Here is a 17392-nt window from a genome sequence, read left to right on the forward strand (position 1 = left end):
TACACCATCCAGAAGGATGTAGCTGTTTGGATAATGATTTGAGCATTATTTTGTTAAACATCTTTTGAGCCGCATAGCTCAGTGGCAGTACACGTACTTTACATGTCAAAAGTCCCTGCTTCAGTCTCTGATAGTTCTTCTCAGTTGGGATGGGAAAACCTCCTGTCTGAAAACCTGGGGAGCTGCTGCAAATCGTTGTCAAGAATATTGAGGTAGATGGACTGGAGGCCTGATTCAGTAGGAGGCAGCTTCTAATGATCCTTGTGCAGTGTTTAGAGTAAAAGGATGACTCTTGTTTTGGTTCAGATTTCAGATGTTTAGAATAGGCAACCTGAACTTTAAACTCTTTCATGATGTTATTAGGGGTGGATGGGTGGGAATTAGTTAACTTAAAAAACAAAAAAACCATTCATTAATATAACGTGTGTACATGTCTGCATGTGTGAGTCTGTGTACAGAGAAAGAATGATACCAAAGTCCTCCACATAGACAAAAAGAAGAACAGTTTTAATGCCACAGGTGGCAGCGATGAGGTACAATTTGGAGAAGAAAAACGGAGCTGCAACCTTCAGTCAATTAAGTGATTGGTTAAAATGACTGAACTATTTTGATCAATTAGAAGCCAGTTTTAAAAATCTAATGTAATTATTTTAAACTCAGGTAGTTACAAATTCACAGGGGGCAAAGCACCATCTTAGAAACGTCATCTTCTCTCACACAGATGACATGCACACATTGTGCTTCTCTCACTTCAACTGTTGTTTTATTCATATGCAAATTAATGTAGATTTAATTAGTGACTGTGATTGGGCAACTAAGCCCTAAAAATGGCTAAAAATAAAAAACCCTACAGATGATCAGTATCTCCCCCCCCCCAATTTAACAGCTCCATACACACATTTGCCAAATTTTAAAAGTTCTTGATGTGTTTTGTGTTTTGTCAATGTATTCTACGATTCAGGGACTGTCACATTTAAAATCAGCCTCCATTCCCAAAATGCATATAAAGTGCCAACTAGAGCAACACAAATTTTAGGGATCTAGATCAAGGGAATAGACCCTCCGTGGCGCAGAGTGGTAAGGGGCGGTAACGCAGCCGAAAGCTCTGCTCACGGCCAGAGTTCGATTCCAACGGAAGGAGGAAGTCGAATCTCCAGTCAAAGGGGTCGAGGTCCACTCAGCCTTCCATCCATCCATGGTCAGTAAAATGAGTACCCGGCATATGCTGGGGGGTAAAGAAAGGCCAGGAAAGGAACTGACAATCTCACCCCATATATACGGTCTGCCTAGTAAACGTTGCAAGACGTCACCCTAAGAGTCGGAAACGACTCGCACTATAAGTGCGGGGACACCTTTACCTTTAGATCAAGGGATCATGGCTCAGAAGAAGAGCATAGGCAGAAGATCCCTCATTCAATCCTTGCCATGTCCACTTAAAAAAGGATCTGGAAGCAGGTAGTGTGAAAGACCTGGGGACTCTGGAGAGAGAGCCCCTGCCAGTCAATACAGTCCGTAGATTATACTGGGCTAGCCTAACCTGGTATAAGGCAGCTTCCTCTTGTTATGATAGAAAATGACTTCCATTCAAACTTAATTTTTCAAGCAGAAATCTGCTGTCTCCAACATTTCAGCTCAGGCCTGAGGTGATTGTGATGAGGTGCATGGATGATTTTCTCCAACTGACAGATTTTCTCAGGATGTTCCTCACTGGATTTCTCATGACACCGCCCTGTTTTGCAAAACAATTTGCACCTCTTAGAATTTCCAGAGCAACTGCTTGAAGCCTGGTAGTCCTTGCCTTACCCTACCAGGTGAAGAGCTGAGAAAAACTTTCTAGCCTTGGATTCTACCCCTCCCTGCTATTCTGCTTCCACAGCTCAGCCAGTTTTTCCACTTGGCTGCTAGTATTACTGCTTTCTCTCCGCCCTCCTGGGTTGTGAGCCACCCCTTCAAATGGAATAGGGAAATGTATCTTGCCCAGGCAGGTCTTCACTGCACTCCCAGGTAGTAGCTGACATGCTAGCTACTCCCTTACCCAGCTTAGGCAAAGTCAAATAAGAGGTGACTTCAGACAATGAGTTCAAAGGAAATATCTCTGCTTCTCAAACTTGTGGGGAGGAGGCAATGGAGTTGGAAAGCAAAATAAAAATTGAGGCACAAAACTGAGGCAAAATAAAAATTGAGAAATGGCACTGCAATTGCCAGCTCCAGATGATGCAGCACAATCATGAGAATTGCCTGTTTTTGTTAAATCTAAATACATAAAAGCCACTGCCCAGGGTTTACAAAGTAAATGGGCTACAGTCTGGGATGTACTTAAGGTAGGGTAAAACGCACCCTTTACCCCAGACACAGATGACCAGGGGAAAGTGCAGCGGCGTCACTAGCGGGAGTGCGGGGGGGTGCGGACCTCCGGTGCGTGCCCTCCCAGGGGCATGTACGAGGTGGCTGGGCTTGCGTGCGCACACACACTCGAGGCCAGCCACCCCGTCCATGCGCCTGGGAGGGCGCGCGCTGGAGGGGCACGCAGCTGGAGGCCTGGGAACGCCAGCGCGCCCCCCTGGCCCTGCTGACGCTGCTCCCGGTCTCGCCCGCCCGCCTCCAAGGAGGAGTTGGAGCAGCCTTGCCGGGCGACGGCGCGGGGCGAGGCGGCTCTGGGTGTCACCCCCCTCATGGTGACACCCAGGTGCAGGCCGCACCCTCCACAACCCGGTAGTGACGCCCCTGGGAAAGTGGCGGGCTTTAACCTCCATGTTTGCACTTTTTCCATTCACTCATATAGGGAAGAATGAAGAGCTACACTTGGGGACAATGTTCCTGTGGGTGAAAAACTCTGGGTGGTTCGGCTTGTACCAATAGTGGTGCACTATGTGTTTTCTCCACGTTGCACCACATCATAGGGCCTGTGCAGTATACAGACAGGCCCCCTTACAGAAACACACACATACATGAACAAATGTTTATATTTGACTTTTCATTATATTGTCCACATTCACTTTTTGAACACCGTGATGGGAAATGGCTTTCTTTTGTTCAGAAAGGATTCTTGCCTTCCTGGAAACTTTGAGGCTCCCCAGCTCACAAGGACCCGCAATAAAAAGCATGCAAATTTGGCAGCTCTCCTGGTATCTCTTTGTCCCAGTTGTCTCAGGCTGACAATATGCTGGCGCTTTCAAGATCAGGTCTAGATCCGAACCTTTTGCTGTACCCACCCAGTGTTGGGAGAGTGCCAGAGATACACCTTTTGGCCTTTGTTCCAGGATCAGGGTGGGGTCACTTCCAAACAGAATCACAGAAAGAGCTAAAGTGGGGGGTGGATTGTACAACTCTGAACTTTGTTCTGTCTTGAGATAGGCAAAGAAGATGGAAACATTGGGGGAAGTCTTCTGCTTAAACTTTAATTTGGGTTGAAATGGAGGGGGGGAGCACACCTAGTTTTCCATCTTACAAGAGGAAGTTACAAGTTTAGCTAGTAAGGCTGGCTAGCTGTGATGCACATCGATTGTGCGCATTCTCTGTTTAAACTTTAAAGAAATAAAAATGTGGATGCCTGTGCTTAAATATTAACCTCAGGATTCTGTGTAACTTGTATATATTATGCTATATATATATAGCATCCTAGTTTATTTTGCTTTTTATTTATTTATTATTGCATGTATATCCCACCTTTCCTCCAAGGAGCTCAAGGTGGCATACATAGTTCTCCCCCCCTCATTTTATCCTCACAACAACCCTGTGAGATGGGTTAGGCTGAGAGACTGTGACTGGCCCAAGGTCATCCAGTGAGCTTCAGTGCCAAGTGGGGATTTGAACTCTGCTCTCCCAGGTCCTAGTCCAGCACTCTAACCACTATGCCATTTCTGGCCATTGGGAAGAGGCAGGAGTGTAGACAATTTTCATCGGGTGGGCAGAGACAAAAATTGGGGGGTGGAAGAAGGGTTGTGGTACTGGTCACTACAAAGGAGGTTTCTGGGGGGGAGTTTTCTTAGGTAATGACAAAAATAAACCCCAATTTATGCATTTTAATTAGGAACTATGATTTGTGAAGTTTACAAAAAAAGCAAATCAAATTAAAGTACAATATTTTCCACATGCAAAATAGTTATGTAAATTAAATAACAGTGACTGGGAAGTAAATGTATATTGTGCAAGTCATCCTACCATAATGATCTGAACTGTTGATAAAGTCTAATGCACTGTGGTTTCTCTGCAAACTTGCAGAGGAACTGTTCACTTGAAATTCTTTCAAATATTTACTTTCAAATGCCAAGATTACTAAGTTTGCTGCCTGAAGACAGCCAAAGAAGCCAATGTGGCTTCACAAAAAGCTGAGAGTTAACCTGAAAACAAAAAAAGGACACATACAGAAAGTAGAAGGAAGTCCAGGCCACAAAGGAAGAGTACAGACACATAGCACCGAATTGCAGGGATGGCATCAAGAAGGCTAAAGTTGAGAATGAGCTGAGGTTCTCGAGAGATGCTAAAAGCAACAAACAAGCTTTCTTCAGGTACATCCATAATAAAAGACAGAGAAAAGAAACGGTGGCACAGCTACTCAATGAGGATGGCAAAATGATAACAGATGACAAAGAAAAGGCAGAAGTCCTCAATTCCTACTTTGGCTCAGTCTTCTCCCTAAAGAGGATCTATAATCCCCCTGGGAAATGTGAAGTTGAAGGGGCAGCTTGAGATCGATAGACGAATGGTCAAGGAATACCTAATCACTTTGAACTAGTTCAAATCTGCAGGATCCGATGAACTGCATCCTAGAGTATTGAAGGCACTGGCTGAAGAACTCTCAGAACCGTTGTCTATTATCTTTGCAAAATCATGGAGGATGGGTGAAGTGCAGAAGACTGGAGGAGGGCTAATTTTACCCTTTTTGAACATAGAGACAACAAGGTGGAACCTGGGAACTACAGACCAGTCAGCCTGGCATCAATCCCCAGGAAAATTCTGGAGTGGATTATAAAGTGGTCAAACTGTAAGCAACTTGAAAACAATGCAGTGATTACTAAAAGTCAACATGGATTTATCAAGAATAAATTCTGCCAGACTAATCTTATTTTTGACAAAATGCTCCATGATATTCTGATTAGCAAGCTAGCTAAATGTGGGCAAGATGAAACAAACTATCAGATGGATCCACAGTTGGCTACAGAATCGTACTCAAAGAATGGTTATCAATGTTTCCTTTTCAAACTGGGGGATGGTAATGAGCGGGGTACTGCAGGGCTTGGTCCTGGGCCCAGTGCTCTTCAACATTTTTATTAATGACTTGGATGAGGAGGTACAGGGAATGCTTATCAAATTTGCAGATGATACAAAATTGGGAGGGATAGCTAATACACTGGAAGATTGAAACAAAATTCAAAGTGATCTTGATAGGCTAGAGCACCTTTTCCCAACCAGTGTGCCTCCAGATGTTGTTGGACCACAACTCCCATCTTCCTGACCATTGGCAATGCTGGCTGAGGCTGAGTTGTGGTCCAACAACATCTGGAGGCACACTGGTTGGGAAAGGCTGGGCTAAATACAGTTATAAGATGGGGAATACTTGGCCCATCAATACTACATACGAGAAGGATATTGGAATTGTTGTTGATCACAAGCTGAATATGATCCAACAGTGTGATGTGGCTGCAAAAAAGGCAAATGCTATTTTAGGCTGCATTAACAGAAGTATAGTTTCCAAATTGTGTGAAGTACTAGTTCACCTCTATTTGGCACTGGTTAGGCCTCATCTTGAGTACTGCATCCAGTCCTGGACATCGCACTTTAAGAAGGATGCAGCCAAACTGGAACAGGTTCAGAGGAGGGCAATGAGGATGATCAGGGGATTGGCAACAAAACCCTATGAGGAGAGACTAAAAGAACTGGGCATGTTTAGCCTGGGGAAGGGAAGACTGAGGGGAGATACAATAGCACTCTTCAAGTACTTGAAAGTTTGCCACACAGAGGACAGCCAGGATCTCTTCTCGATCGTTCCAGAGTGCAGGACATAGAATAATAGGCTCAAGTTGCAGGAAGTCAGATTTTGACTAAACATCAGGAAAAACATCCTAATTGTTCAAGTAGTATGACAATGGAACCAATTATTTAGGAAGATAATTATTTAGGAAGGTACTCCAACACTGGAGGCATTCAAGAGGCAGCTGGACAACCTCGTGTAGGTATACTTTAATTTGTATTCCTGTATTAAGCACAGGTTGGATTCAGTGGCTTTATTCATTCTTTCATTCATTCATTGGTGATCACTTGTGACCAAATAAGATTGCCTTCCAAGATAAGGTCTTCAATAGCGGGTTCGTAAGTGACTGTGGAGGCCAATCCTAGATCCACACAGCTTCCCACAGTGAGGACATAGGTTTCCAGATGGAAGACAGTCGCAATGAGGAATTGCTTGACGTGCCTTCCGCTTAGCTTGCTTGTCCCTTTCACCCTGTACTTGTGCTTCTTCAAAGTCCATAGCACCTTTGATAATAGCCAACCTCCATTTGGGACATTCATGGGCCAAACTTTCCCAGTTCTCGATGCTCATGTTACATTTTTTTAGATTATATTTAAGAACATATTTAACCTCTTTTGCTGTCCACCAATATTCCGTTTTCCATTCTTGAGCTGGGAATAAAGTGGCTGCTTTAGAAGACGGTAATCAGGTATTCAAACAACATGGCCAGTACAGTGACGTTCATGTTGAACGATCATTGTTTCAACACTGATGGTCTTTGCTTCTTCCAAAACGCTAACATTAATCTGTCTATCTTCCCAAGTAATTTGCAGAATTTTCCGGAGGCAGCATTAGTGGAATCTTTCAAGAAGTTGGGAGTGGCATTTATAAATGGTCCATGTTTCACAGGTGTAGAGTAAGGTTGGTAGTACAATGGCTTTGTAAATAAGCATTTTGGTCTCCCTGTGAATATTCTGATCCTTGAATACTCTACGCTTCATTTGGGAGAATGTGGCACTCGCAGAGCTCAGATGATGTTGAATTTCAGCATGGATGTCAGAGAGATGGCTGCCAAGATAAGAAAAGAGATCAACATTCTCCAGCATTGCACCATTAAACTGGATTGATGGTGCTACAGAGGGACTAGTTAGCACCCACTGATGAAGCATTTTGGGAGTTTTTATATTAAGCGAGAGCCCAAGCTTTTCGTATGCTTCTGCAAAGACATTTAGGATAGTTTGAAGATCTTTCTCTGAATGTGCGGAGACTACATTATCATCAGCGTATTGAAGTTCTACGACAGAGGTTGTAATTACCTTACTTTTTACTTTCAGCCTACTGAGATTAAAAAGCTTTCCATCTGTTCAGTATATGATTTCCACACCCGCAGGAAGTTTCCCCTCAATAAGGTGTAGAATCATAGCAATGAAAATAGCAAATAAGGTCAGAGCAATGACACATCCCTGTTTTACGCCTGACCTGACTCTGAATGGATCGCTCTGAATCCATTGTTATCCAAAATTGTTTCCGTCATGTTGTCATGAAGGCCCCTTCCAACTCTACAATTCTGATTCTATGAAGTTTGTTTTTCTCAGTTGAACGCCTGTATAATGTTAACACATGTATCAAAGTTGAGAATGAATTTTCACACACAGCTGTAGATGCACCAAAGGTGATTCCTGCAGCATATAAAGTATACATGCATGGAAATGCTTCCTTGTACAGATGCAATGTTTTAGTAAGCTTGTGACCTGTGAGTTCAGTTCACCTGAGGTAGCTGCTTCCTGGAACTAACTACCCTGGTCTCCTTTGCCATTCCAGGAAAGCAATTAAGAGAAGTTTCACTTTAAAAATTAAATTAATACCTATAAACATCACTTTTCATAAGGAAATGCTTGACAGCATGTCACATAGAAACTACATGTGTCTCAGGACTACAGGTATCAGAATCAACTATACAAGCGCACAATCTCTGTTGTACAGAAAGGCCCTAGGCCAGCCAGCTAACATGGCTTCTGATGGCTCTACCAACAAATCTCACACTATTTTGGTAGGACATAAATTTGCATGAGAAAAGTTAAAGTGTATGACTATTTTTCAACTTTTTTTAACAAACTAAGGAAGAAATGCCCCCCAGAAATGCACACACACTACATTCCAGCTCCCCATTGCTTGGGCTAAGTTAGTAAGGTTTCATTAGGCTTTCTGGGCCTTGGGGAGCCAACTCACTCACCCCGGTGCTTCTTCACAGGTCCTGCCCCGAACTAGGCTAGGCTGCTGCACAGTCTAGGCCCCAAAGCCTAGGCACACCCACCAGATGCACTAATAATACCCATCACCTCCAGAGGCTGGTTGAGCATTACAGGGGAGGGAGAGATCCTCTGCAGTGCATAACAATACTGTCCTTCCTGCCTTGTCTTCCTCCAATTGCAAACCCGTAGGTTTGCCAATTCCCTCCCCCATCCATCAAGACTTGTGTTTACTTCATTCACGCTTTTAACTCTTATATCTGCCGCGTTCGCATTCCCTTAGTAACTTTGCCCTGCCTCTCGCTTTGGATGCCTAAATTGTATTTCTAAAAGCTCAACTGAAGTTTTAAGTTACTGCAATGCTAGAAGTTTGGGGACTGAAGGAAAATTTCATTTGGGGGGACAGAATTATCATTTAGGGGGACAATGCTCTCATTTCTCCCCCCCCCCATTGCTACACCCTGTGAAGAGGCAGATGTTGAGCTCTGCTGCCTGATTACTGGAAGCTCTACTGAGCAGGGCTGTTGCCACTGGTTTGACCTGCAAGAATAGCCTCCGTCATCTCAGAGATATTCTGAGCCTCTTCTCTGAATTTTCAGCTTTGATTGAAAAAATTAAAAAAAACCCCTCTGCTTCCGGAGATCTAAGAGTAAAAAAAAAAAGCAGTATTTCTATGAAGTAAATCTGCCCCTGATTTCTTGTGTTCTGGCCAATTAATGCATTGGGATAACTGACAAAACACTTAGCAAAATTGTGGTTAATCATTTTTTTTAAAACTACATTAGAAGCATATTTGACTACCAATATTTAGGGTTTGTTGCTGTTTCGCATTGACTTACAATGCCTCTCCACCCCACATTGTATCATTTGGGCCTCCTCAGAGTTCTGGCTGCAAGCTTGCTAGTGCTTCTGAAACCTCCTCTGGCTCTGGAGGCTTCACTATGCATTGCCCACACACTTCACATGTATCTTTGCAAACAGAAGGGCCAGAAATGTGTCCTTTGTTAATTGAAAAGAAAGATAGGATTCTCAGGGTTCAGAATTGAGTGCTCACTGCCGCATTGTGCTGCTTGTTCGTACTTGACATTGAAGAGATATAACCCCAGCTGTGACCTTTTTCTGTGGGTACAGAAAAGATCGAAAGGGATTGAGTCAGTGCTTCTGTGGGGTTTGCCATTAAAAAAAGAATGTTGGCTCCAGATTTACTCCTTCCTTGGAGTTGTGCAGTGTTGTTTTTTAAAGGTGGCAAGTTGCATGCTGATCCCTGTGAGGTAGGAGGTGAATTTATATATCAAGTTCATTTCCATCTTGACTGCATACACACCATACATTTAAAGCACCTACTTGGCTCCCAAAGAACCCTGGGAACTATAGTTTACTCAGCTGCGATGTCTAGCACCCTTAACCCACTATGGTTCCTAGGAATCTTTTTTGGGGGTGAGGGATTTAAACGTGTGGTATAATGTACACAGCCCTCTTGGGGAAGCTCCGAGCAGCTCCATTCAGAGCACAGACCAGGCTGAGATTTGCTTAGTTTTAATAGCGTAACAGCATTTGGTATTTTCAGACCACTGTCTAGGGGAGAGGATCAGCTTCCCCCATCCTGTGTATTTTCCTCTTTGCCCCAAGTATGGCTGAGTGGAGGTTTGGAACAGCTGGCTGTGGGGGTTGAGAAGCAGCATGCAGGGGGGGACGTGTATCAGGAATGGCCCCAGCCAACTTCCCTTTCCTAACGGGAGCTTTCTGCTGCTTTGAGTGAGTTAGGGTGAGAAGCTTCCTTCTATTTAATGAGCCCATACAGGCCTTGTTAAATATAATTGCTGGGTGGTGATGGTTGAGCTGGTGCCACTGTCTGCCACCCCCACACAGGGGAGGGGTGTCTCTCTGCCTGTTTTTTAGCCTTCCCAAATTGCACCCAGATTCCCGCCTGCCTGTCTGTCTCAGGGTTGGAGGAGCTGATCCCTTGGCAGATCACAGGATAGGGCCTAGTTGCCCAGCAGCCACTGCAAAACAAAAAGAAACTGTGGCACTTGTTATATAGGTATTGAGATACCACTTGCTCTATCCTGTCGAAACCGTGATGGGCCAAAGATTATTCTTCCACTTCTGTCCTGAAGAGTCTCTCGGAGGGCTTCTTCTCATGTGAGGATGTCGGTTTTATTTGGCACACTGGAAAAAAAATGTACGCTGTGAATGTGAGAAACACACGTTTGCTAAAATGTATTATCGCGCAGGGACTTGTTGTCTGGAGCTCACTATCCGGTGAACACTCTGGAAAACCCAGGTTGGCCCCTGAATAATGTTGAAAACAGACCTGAGAGACTTATTTGTAAGAGGCATTACTCACCTCAGGGCAAAGTGACTGAGTATAGGCACAACACCCAGCAATTTATGTATTCCTCCAAGGAAATAAACCTGTCTGCTCTGAATTAATCCATCCCAATTTAATCAGAAGTAATTAGTTCCTGTCTTCCAAGATAGAGCAATCCCAGAAACTTGGGGGGTGGCACTGGAGGAGGAGTTAAGCTACATGCCACAGGCCACCTGTAGTTCATTAAGCCTTTTTGCAGTGTAGTCATTTGCATTCATTGCATATTAAAAATGGCTCCTTTTAGGCCTTGTTCTTGCTGAGGTGATAAACCAGTGACTGAACTGCACCACTTCAGAACAGCAGTTGAAGGCTTACATGACTGAATGCTTGTCAGACAAAAAAAAATATCTCTATAGTAAACTGGCATGTCAGGGAGAAAGATAGGCTAGAAGCTTCTCCCTGACATTACCTTTATTTTTGTAGATTTAGAAGGCTAGCTATGTAAATCTTTTGCAGCACAAACAACGAAGAGTGTTGCAGCACGTTAAAGATTAACATATTTATTATGGCATAAGCTTTTGTGGACAATAGTCCCCTTCGTCAGATGAATGAACTGTAATCCTCAGTCAGCAGATATGTATACACATGGGTATAAAGGTAAAAGATGTCAATGTTGGAGGTAAATGGAAAGGGATTGCATTTTTATGTGCAGGAATCTTTATTTCTTTGTGAGGGACCATACAAGCCCTGTCGGCCCCTGCCCGCATTCTGAAATGGTATAGTTCAGACACAGGTTGACCACCTCAGTGAGAACACTTGGCCTCTGACAATCCAGTTTCACTTGAGTCCCACCATCATGTGGTGAATCTGGATGTCATTCAGAAGAATGGGGTGGGGAATAATTATTTTAATGCAATATTAAAATATTTGGGCAAATGTGTGAGTTTAACCTGAAAAAAGTACGGGTATATTTGCATCACTCTGGAGAATATGAAGGAGTTAAAAGGGAGCCTCAGAGGAAGGCAATGGGAAACCACCTCTGAATACCGCTTACCATGAAAACCCTATTCCTAGGGTCGCCATAAGTCGGAATCAACTTGAAGGCAGTCCATTTCCAAAAAGGAGCATCTGCCTTCATTGGGCAGTGGGTGCTGCCACCTGCTGTCCCATATTTTCCTCATAGTTTTAAAAAACCTATGCTTGCCTGATTTCTTCCCCAGGCCTTTCTTGTGGATGACATAATCAATTGGCGCCTGTTGCCTTTGTTCCTTGTTTGCTTTTGCTCCTTCCCCAGCACTCCTTTTGTGCCACCCACGCAACAATTACCCACCCTGTTTTTGTGTCTGTGGAAGTGAGAACTAGTTGTCTCCCTTGTATGGTGGCAACTCTTGGTTTATACGTGAGAAAACACACCATGGTATTTGGGGGATAGGAGGGGGAGGGAGGAGGCCCTAGAAACAAAGTTTCCAGCAAAAGAGGCTACAGAGAGGGGACCTCCTAATATGGGTGCATCTGAGGACAAAAGAACTCGCAACATCCGTGTGTGTGCGCGCGCTGATTTTAATTGCTTTATCGGGAACCTGATTCTTCCCTTATGGAGCCATCAGCAGCAGCTGCTTCTCCGGGAAATCATAACCTATATATGAACGCCAGTTCTGAATGTTCTGTCACATTTTAGTGTGACCAAGAGCCAGAACCTAGAATAAGGCTATGCAGATGCAGAAGCAGGCTTGAGATTCAGTGGCTGGGGTCACCAGGCAGGGAAAGGCAGCAAGTTCAATCCCACCCTAGAGGTATCCCCAAGAGCACCTCTTTTTCATATAAGTGAATAGTTGCTTTTTGGCCTTTCGCTTGTTTGCAGAAAAAGAGACACTGAAGAAGCCTTTGTCATGGTGAGAACAAAAGTTGTCCTCCCCATTCACACTGGCTCACCACACACACCATTTATTTATTTATTTTTAAAATCTTGCACACCGGGGATAACCACACTGCAAAGCACTTATAGTTTGGCCCTCAACTGCACCTAGTATCTAGTACAAAGTTATATGCTTTTTTCTGCACTCCTACGGAATTGTAGCATAAATGCAGCCCTGATTATTGGCCTCAACACAACTGTGCCCCCTGTTTCTCATGCAGGCCATGCCTAACTGCTAGAATGGTGTTCTGAGGCCTCAGATGCTTGAATATCACAGCTTCCTGCCTGGCCCAGGCCAACATGGATCATGGCACCTGTGTCATGTTGCACAACAGCCATCTAGTCAGAGGTCCACTTTCTTCTGAGAATTCCACTTTCAAGGTGTCCTACTGTGCTACCTCAATCACCGGTTGCACAAAGTTATTGGCAAGAGCATACCCAGCCGGAATTGGATGGGAAAAGGAGTAGCAGAAGAGAGACCATAGGTTTTGCGTGGTGTTGGTGACACAAAGAAGAGTATGTGTCAGGGAAAGGGGAGAGAGAATTAGTAAATGAGAGGGTGGTGATGAGCAGACACTGTAAATTCTTCAAAGGAGACTTGAGTCTGAGATAGTTTTGCTATTTGACAAGGAATGGGCCTTCTACTCCGCTATGAAGTTAGAAACAGGATCTATTCTATAGACCTGAAGAGACATATTTTACATGTACTAGCTAAAGTATAAGATTCTACAAGTCTTGCTGGGAGATTGTATTCCTAATTAATTTTATTCCTGATAATTTGTTAATTTGGGTACTGTATTGCCAAGAGGTATGGTTAACTAGGATCCAGAAGATGTGGTTAGCTACTAACAGTCTGCTTCTACCTTCTACAGCCTGCCAGCCGGGATTCTATCGTCACTCACTGGAAACTGGCCAGTGTCTCAAATGCCCCCCAAACAGCTCCTCTAGTGCTCCTGGAGCCACAAACTGCCCCTGCCTCAAAGACTTCTTCCGGACTCCCACTGAGGACCAAACTGTTGCCTGTACTCGTAAGTCCTTGTTGGGAATACTGTCCCTCTAGAGAGTGCATGCAAAACCCTGTTCGCACCTACTTCAAAATACATTTACTCAACATGTGGTAGAACTCCCAAGTGGATCCGATTCCTGCCAAAACAAGTGCACCTTGTATTTGGTGCTAAATTTAACAGCACTGAATGCAAGCTGCAGCTGCAAAGGAATAATCAGGAGTACACTTGAAGTTTCCCAATTGCTCTTTTGCAGCCACGGCTTTACCTGTCCAATGCCTGATGTCTTATGATGTGAGATGAGTGGCGGGTAGCTGTGGCCTGCCCATAATGGCCTCAGGACCAAATCAGGAGGCCTGCCAGGCCTAGTTAGGCTCATAGTCTGGAGGTTCCCAATTACTACTGCTATATGCAGTATATTAAATAGGCATGTTTATGTCCAAGATATGTAAGTCAAGCTTTCCCCCGGGGCAGGGCAAGAAAAAGTGATCCAGGCAGAATCCTATAGTGCACTATATATATAAGCTTTAAGGTAGATGCAGATAGGAGCAGAATCTCTTTGTGGGAGCAAGCTTTTAACATGCTCTGTCTTTTGCCTTTCCAGGCCCGCCTTCTGCTCCTCGCAATGTCAGCTTCTCCCTTGTGGGGACTCAGGTCTCCCTCTGGTGGCAGCCACCCATTGATCAGGGTGGGCGCAAGGATATCTCCTACAATGTCTCCTGCGAGCGCTGCGGTTCCCTGAAGTGTGAACCCTGTGAGAGCAGTGTGACTTTTTCCCCCAGCGCGCTAGGCCTTACCGGGCTAAGTGTGACTGTGGAGGGCCTGGAGGCTTGCACCAATTACAGCTTCACTGTACAGACCCACAGTGGTGTGTCAGCGCTCAGCCCTGTCCCACACAGCAGCACAAGTTCTCCTGTCCAGATTTCTGTGGGACATGCAGGTGAGTCACTGCGGTGTATATGGGGAAGAGCTCTTTCCAGCTCCAGGAAGTGAGCAACTGAAGCAAATACAAGTTGTAGTAGTCGCTGAACTGTATTTCTCTTATGCTGCAGCCATTAGCTAAGTGCAACCATCTGTGTGTGTGTGTAGTACATTTTCAGTTATGCTGGGATCCTTTTGAAGTCTAGTACATTGTAGCGGTTAAGAGTGTGAGCTGTGAGCAACGGAGTCCCTGTCTCAAATCCTGTTTCAGCAACTCATTAGGCAGCTCTAAGGCAAGTCATCCTCTGTCAGCCTCCGCTCCCCACACCCACCGCAATATGGGGATAATAGTTCTAGCCTACTATAAAGTGCTGGTGTAAGCCAGGAGCGGGAGAGGGCTGTGGCCCTCCAGCGGTTGTTGGACTTCAGCTCCATCACTCCCAGACAGCATGGCCAATGGTCAGGAATGATGGGCTCTGTACTACAGCAGAATCTGGAGGGTCACAGGTTCCCCACTTCTGCTGTAAGGAATATTGAGCTAATGGCTGCAAAGCACTTGCAACACTCAAGAAAGAGATATTATAAATGCTAAGCTCTATAATCTATTTCCTCGAGAAAGTTTCTCCTTGGTAGGAGTATCACTTTTCCCCAGCACTTAAACCTGAGCAGTTGGGCAGTAGGGGGAGGGATACTATTCTTCAGGAAAATTTGGCAGGTGTACCAGCCTGCCATGCTGAGTAAGACCACTATGAAAGCTTCAGAAGCTGATCTGAAGACTAAGGCTGTGAACATGCTATTCGCCAGATCAAAGCGTTTCCATTAGCCACACCTGAATGCGTTGATCTGCCGATCATTTGTGAATCTCTTTGGAGCTGAATTTTAAAAAAACAAATGCACTCAAGCTGCTTCCATCAGGTTTTACAGTAAAAAAGGATAGGTTGACTAGTGTCACGTCCCCCATTTTCAGGAGAGTGGTGGAGACACACTGGAACCGGCAGAACAGTATTCTACCCTAATTCAATAAACAGATGATGGAAATACAGGAGACTTTTTAGCCTCTTTTGCATCTGGTCATTCTTGGCAAAATTATCGTTCTATTTGCTTCATGGAGAAAATAGAATTAGAAGCTTATATTTGTTCACACAAGCTACCATCCTAGATCTGCCTAAGTGACGAGTGGACGACTTAGTCATGAGGAGTGGGGTGGACCTTCGGCTAAATTGAACTGTAGTTTGTTTAAAATGGAAATATGCTTTTGAAGTACTTGCAACATAGCTTGGTAGATACTAGCACTAGAGTGTTTTCCTGTTGACATTCTCCTTCTTTTTTAGCTGGGAGAACAGAAGACTTGAGGGGTACATGATAGGTCTCTCCAAATACCTGCATAGGACTTTTACATAGAAGAGGGCAAAGATTTGTTCTGCACTACCCTAGAAGGCAAGGACTTTATCTAATAGGCTTAAGTTACAGGAAGGTAGATTTCAATAGACATTTGCAAAGATTTCTTAATGGTAAGAGCAATTCAACAGCGAAAACAATTCCCTAGGGGAGGTAAGGTGTCCAGTTAGGAATTGTCCCCCAAAAAGAGGATTTGCATCACTTGAAAATAAGACACAAAATTGCTTGTGGTAACTGAAATATATAGGTGCAGATGTAGAAACAATTACTATAATTTAAATAATCTCACTATAGTGGGGAAGATACCAGTTGATTTATGTGTCTGCTGACCACCAGGTGCTGTTAAGTGTCAATGGGCAACTTCAAGGCTCCTACTCTCTTTTTTTATGGTCCCTCATCTTTACGCCAGACTTGGACCGACAGCCGTCAAATCCTCCAAAAGAGGATTGTCCTCTGACAGCCCTTTAAAACAGAGGACTGTCCTCTGTAAAGTAGGACACATGGCCACCCACCTTAGCTAGAAGTCTTCATGCAGAGGCTGGCAGCCATCTGTTGAGGATGATCTACCTCTGGATTTCCTACCCTTGGCTACAAGGCCCAAGGGCCCCTCCAACTCTATGATTCTGTTGTCACTACCAATAAAATACAGCAGAGATGAAGAAATTATCAGCCTCCCACTTAATCAGGAGCTCAAGATGACCTCAGAGGAAGAGACATGGGGCCTTGTGAAGAACCTGGCCCAGTTCGGGACTCGGAAGAACTAGCTGTAGTCCTAAGACAACCCAAAGGACCTTGTTCCATGGACATTCTCCCCTAACAACCCCCTCAGAACACATCCCAAACCCTCCCAATTCTCCTCCCCCTACCCAAAGACATTTGTGGTCTGGAATAGAAAATTCAAACAGCACCATAGATGCACACACACATGGGGCATTGGGATATTCTGCCTGTCCATTTCAGTAAGGCTCACACTGGAGAACATTAAATTGTGCCCCATTAGAGAGAGAGAGAGAGAGAGTGGATATATGTGTGTGTCTCCTTTGAATCTTCTGCCTTTAACATGATCAAGACATCCTTGCAGGTGACCAACATCAGGGGTGGGAAATTTATTTTTTCTGCCCAGAACCACATTCCCTCGGGAATAATATCTTTGGGGTTGTATGCTGGCAGTGGGTGGGGCATCCCTCTTTTTCTGTCACCCCATTCCCCTCCTTGCTACCCACATGAAATTAGGCTGAATGCTGCACATTCCCACTTATATGGTTCCATGTTGATTAAATTTTTGTGTCTCAAGATGCTTCTTTTAAGAGTTGAAAGTCTCTTGTTGGACCAATTATTATTAGACACACATTTCTATGTACAAGAATTGGCCTGGTTGGCCACTGTGAGAACAGGATGCTGGACTAAATGGGCCACTGGCCTGATCCAGCAGGCTCTTCTTATGTTCTTATGTTCTTAAGAAACAGTCTCCAAAAAGTGGAAGTCAAATGGTAGTGAAAGGATGTGTAAAGGATTCTGGCAAATTGTGACCCATGGGTGAAATCTGCTTGTTTTCCAGGCTGCTATTCTGATGGCACCCAAAATCTGTTCCTTGAGACAGCCACCTTACCTAGGCTCCTAGCAGGGCCAACTCTGTGTAGTATT

General features: G+C 44.4%; 1 protein-coding gene across 3 annotated transcripts in view; it reads left to right on the forward strand.

The window, feature by feature from the left end:
* The window catches only part of EPHA1 (EPH receptor A1), a 105306-nt gene that overhangs the window by 73234 nt on the left and 14680 nt on the right, over positions 1-17392 (forward strand). For all 3 annotated transcript variants that reach the window (XM_061637694.1, XM_061637698.1, XM_061637702.1), the window contains 2 exons: positions 13298-13453; positions 14034-14369. In XM_061637694.1, coding sequence (XP_061493678.1) covers positions 13298-13453; positions 14034-14369 — 492 coding nt within the window. The remainder of the gene's footprint in view (positions 1-13297; positions 13454-14033; positions 14370-17392) is intronic.

The sequence above is a fragment of the Rhineura floridana genome, chromosome 1, assembly GCF_030035675.1.
Source record: "Rhineura floridana isolate rRhiFlo1 chromosome 1, rRhiFlo1.hap2, whole genome shotgun sequence".
Lineage (NCBI taxonomy): Eukaryota > Metazoa > Chordata > Lepidosauria > Squamata > Rhineuridae > Rhineura > Rhineura floridana.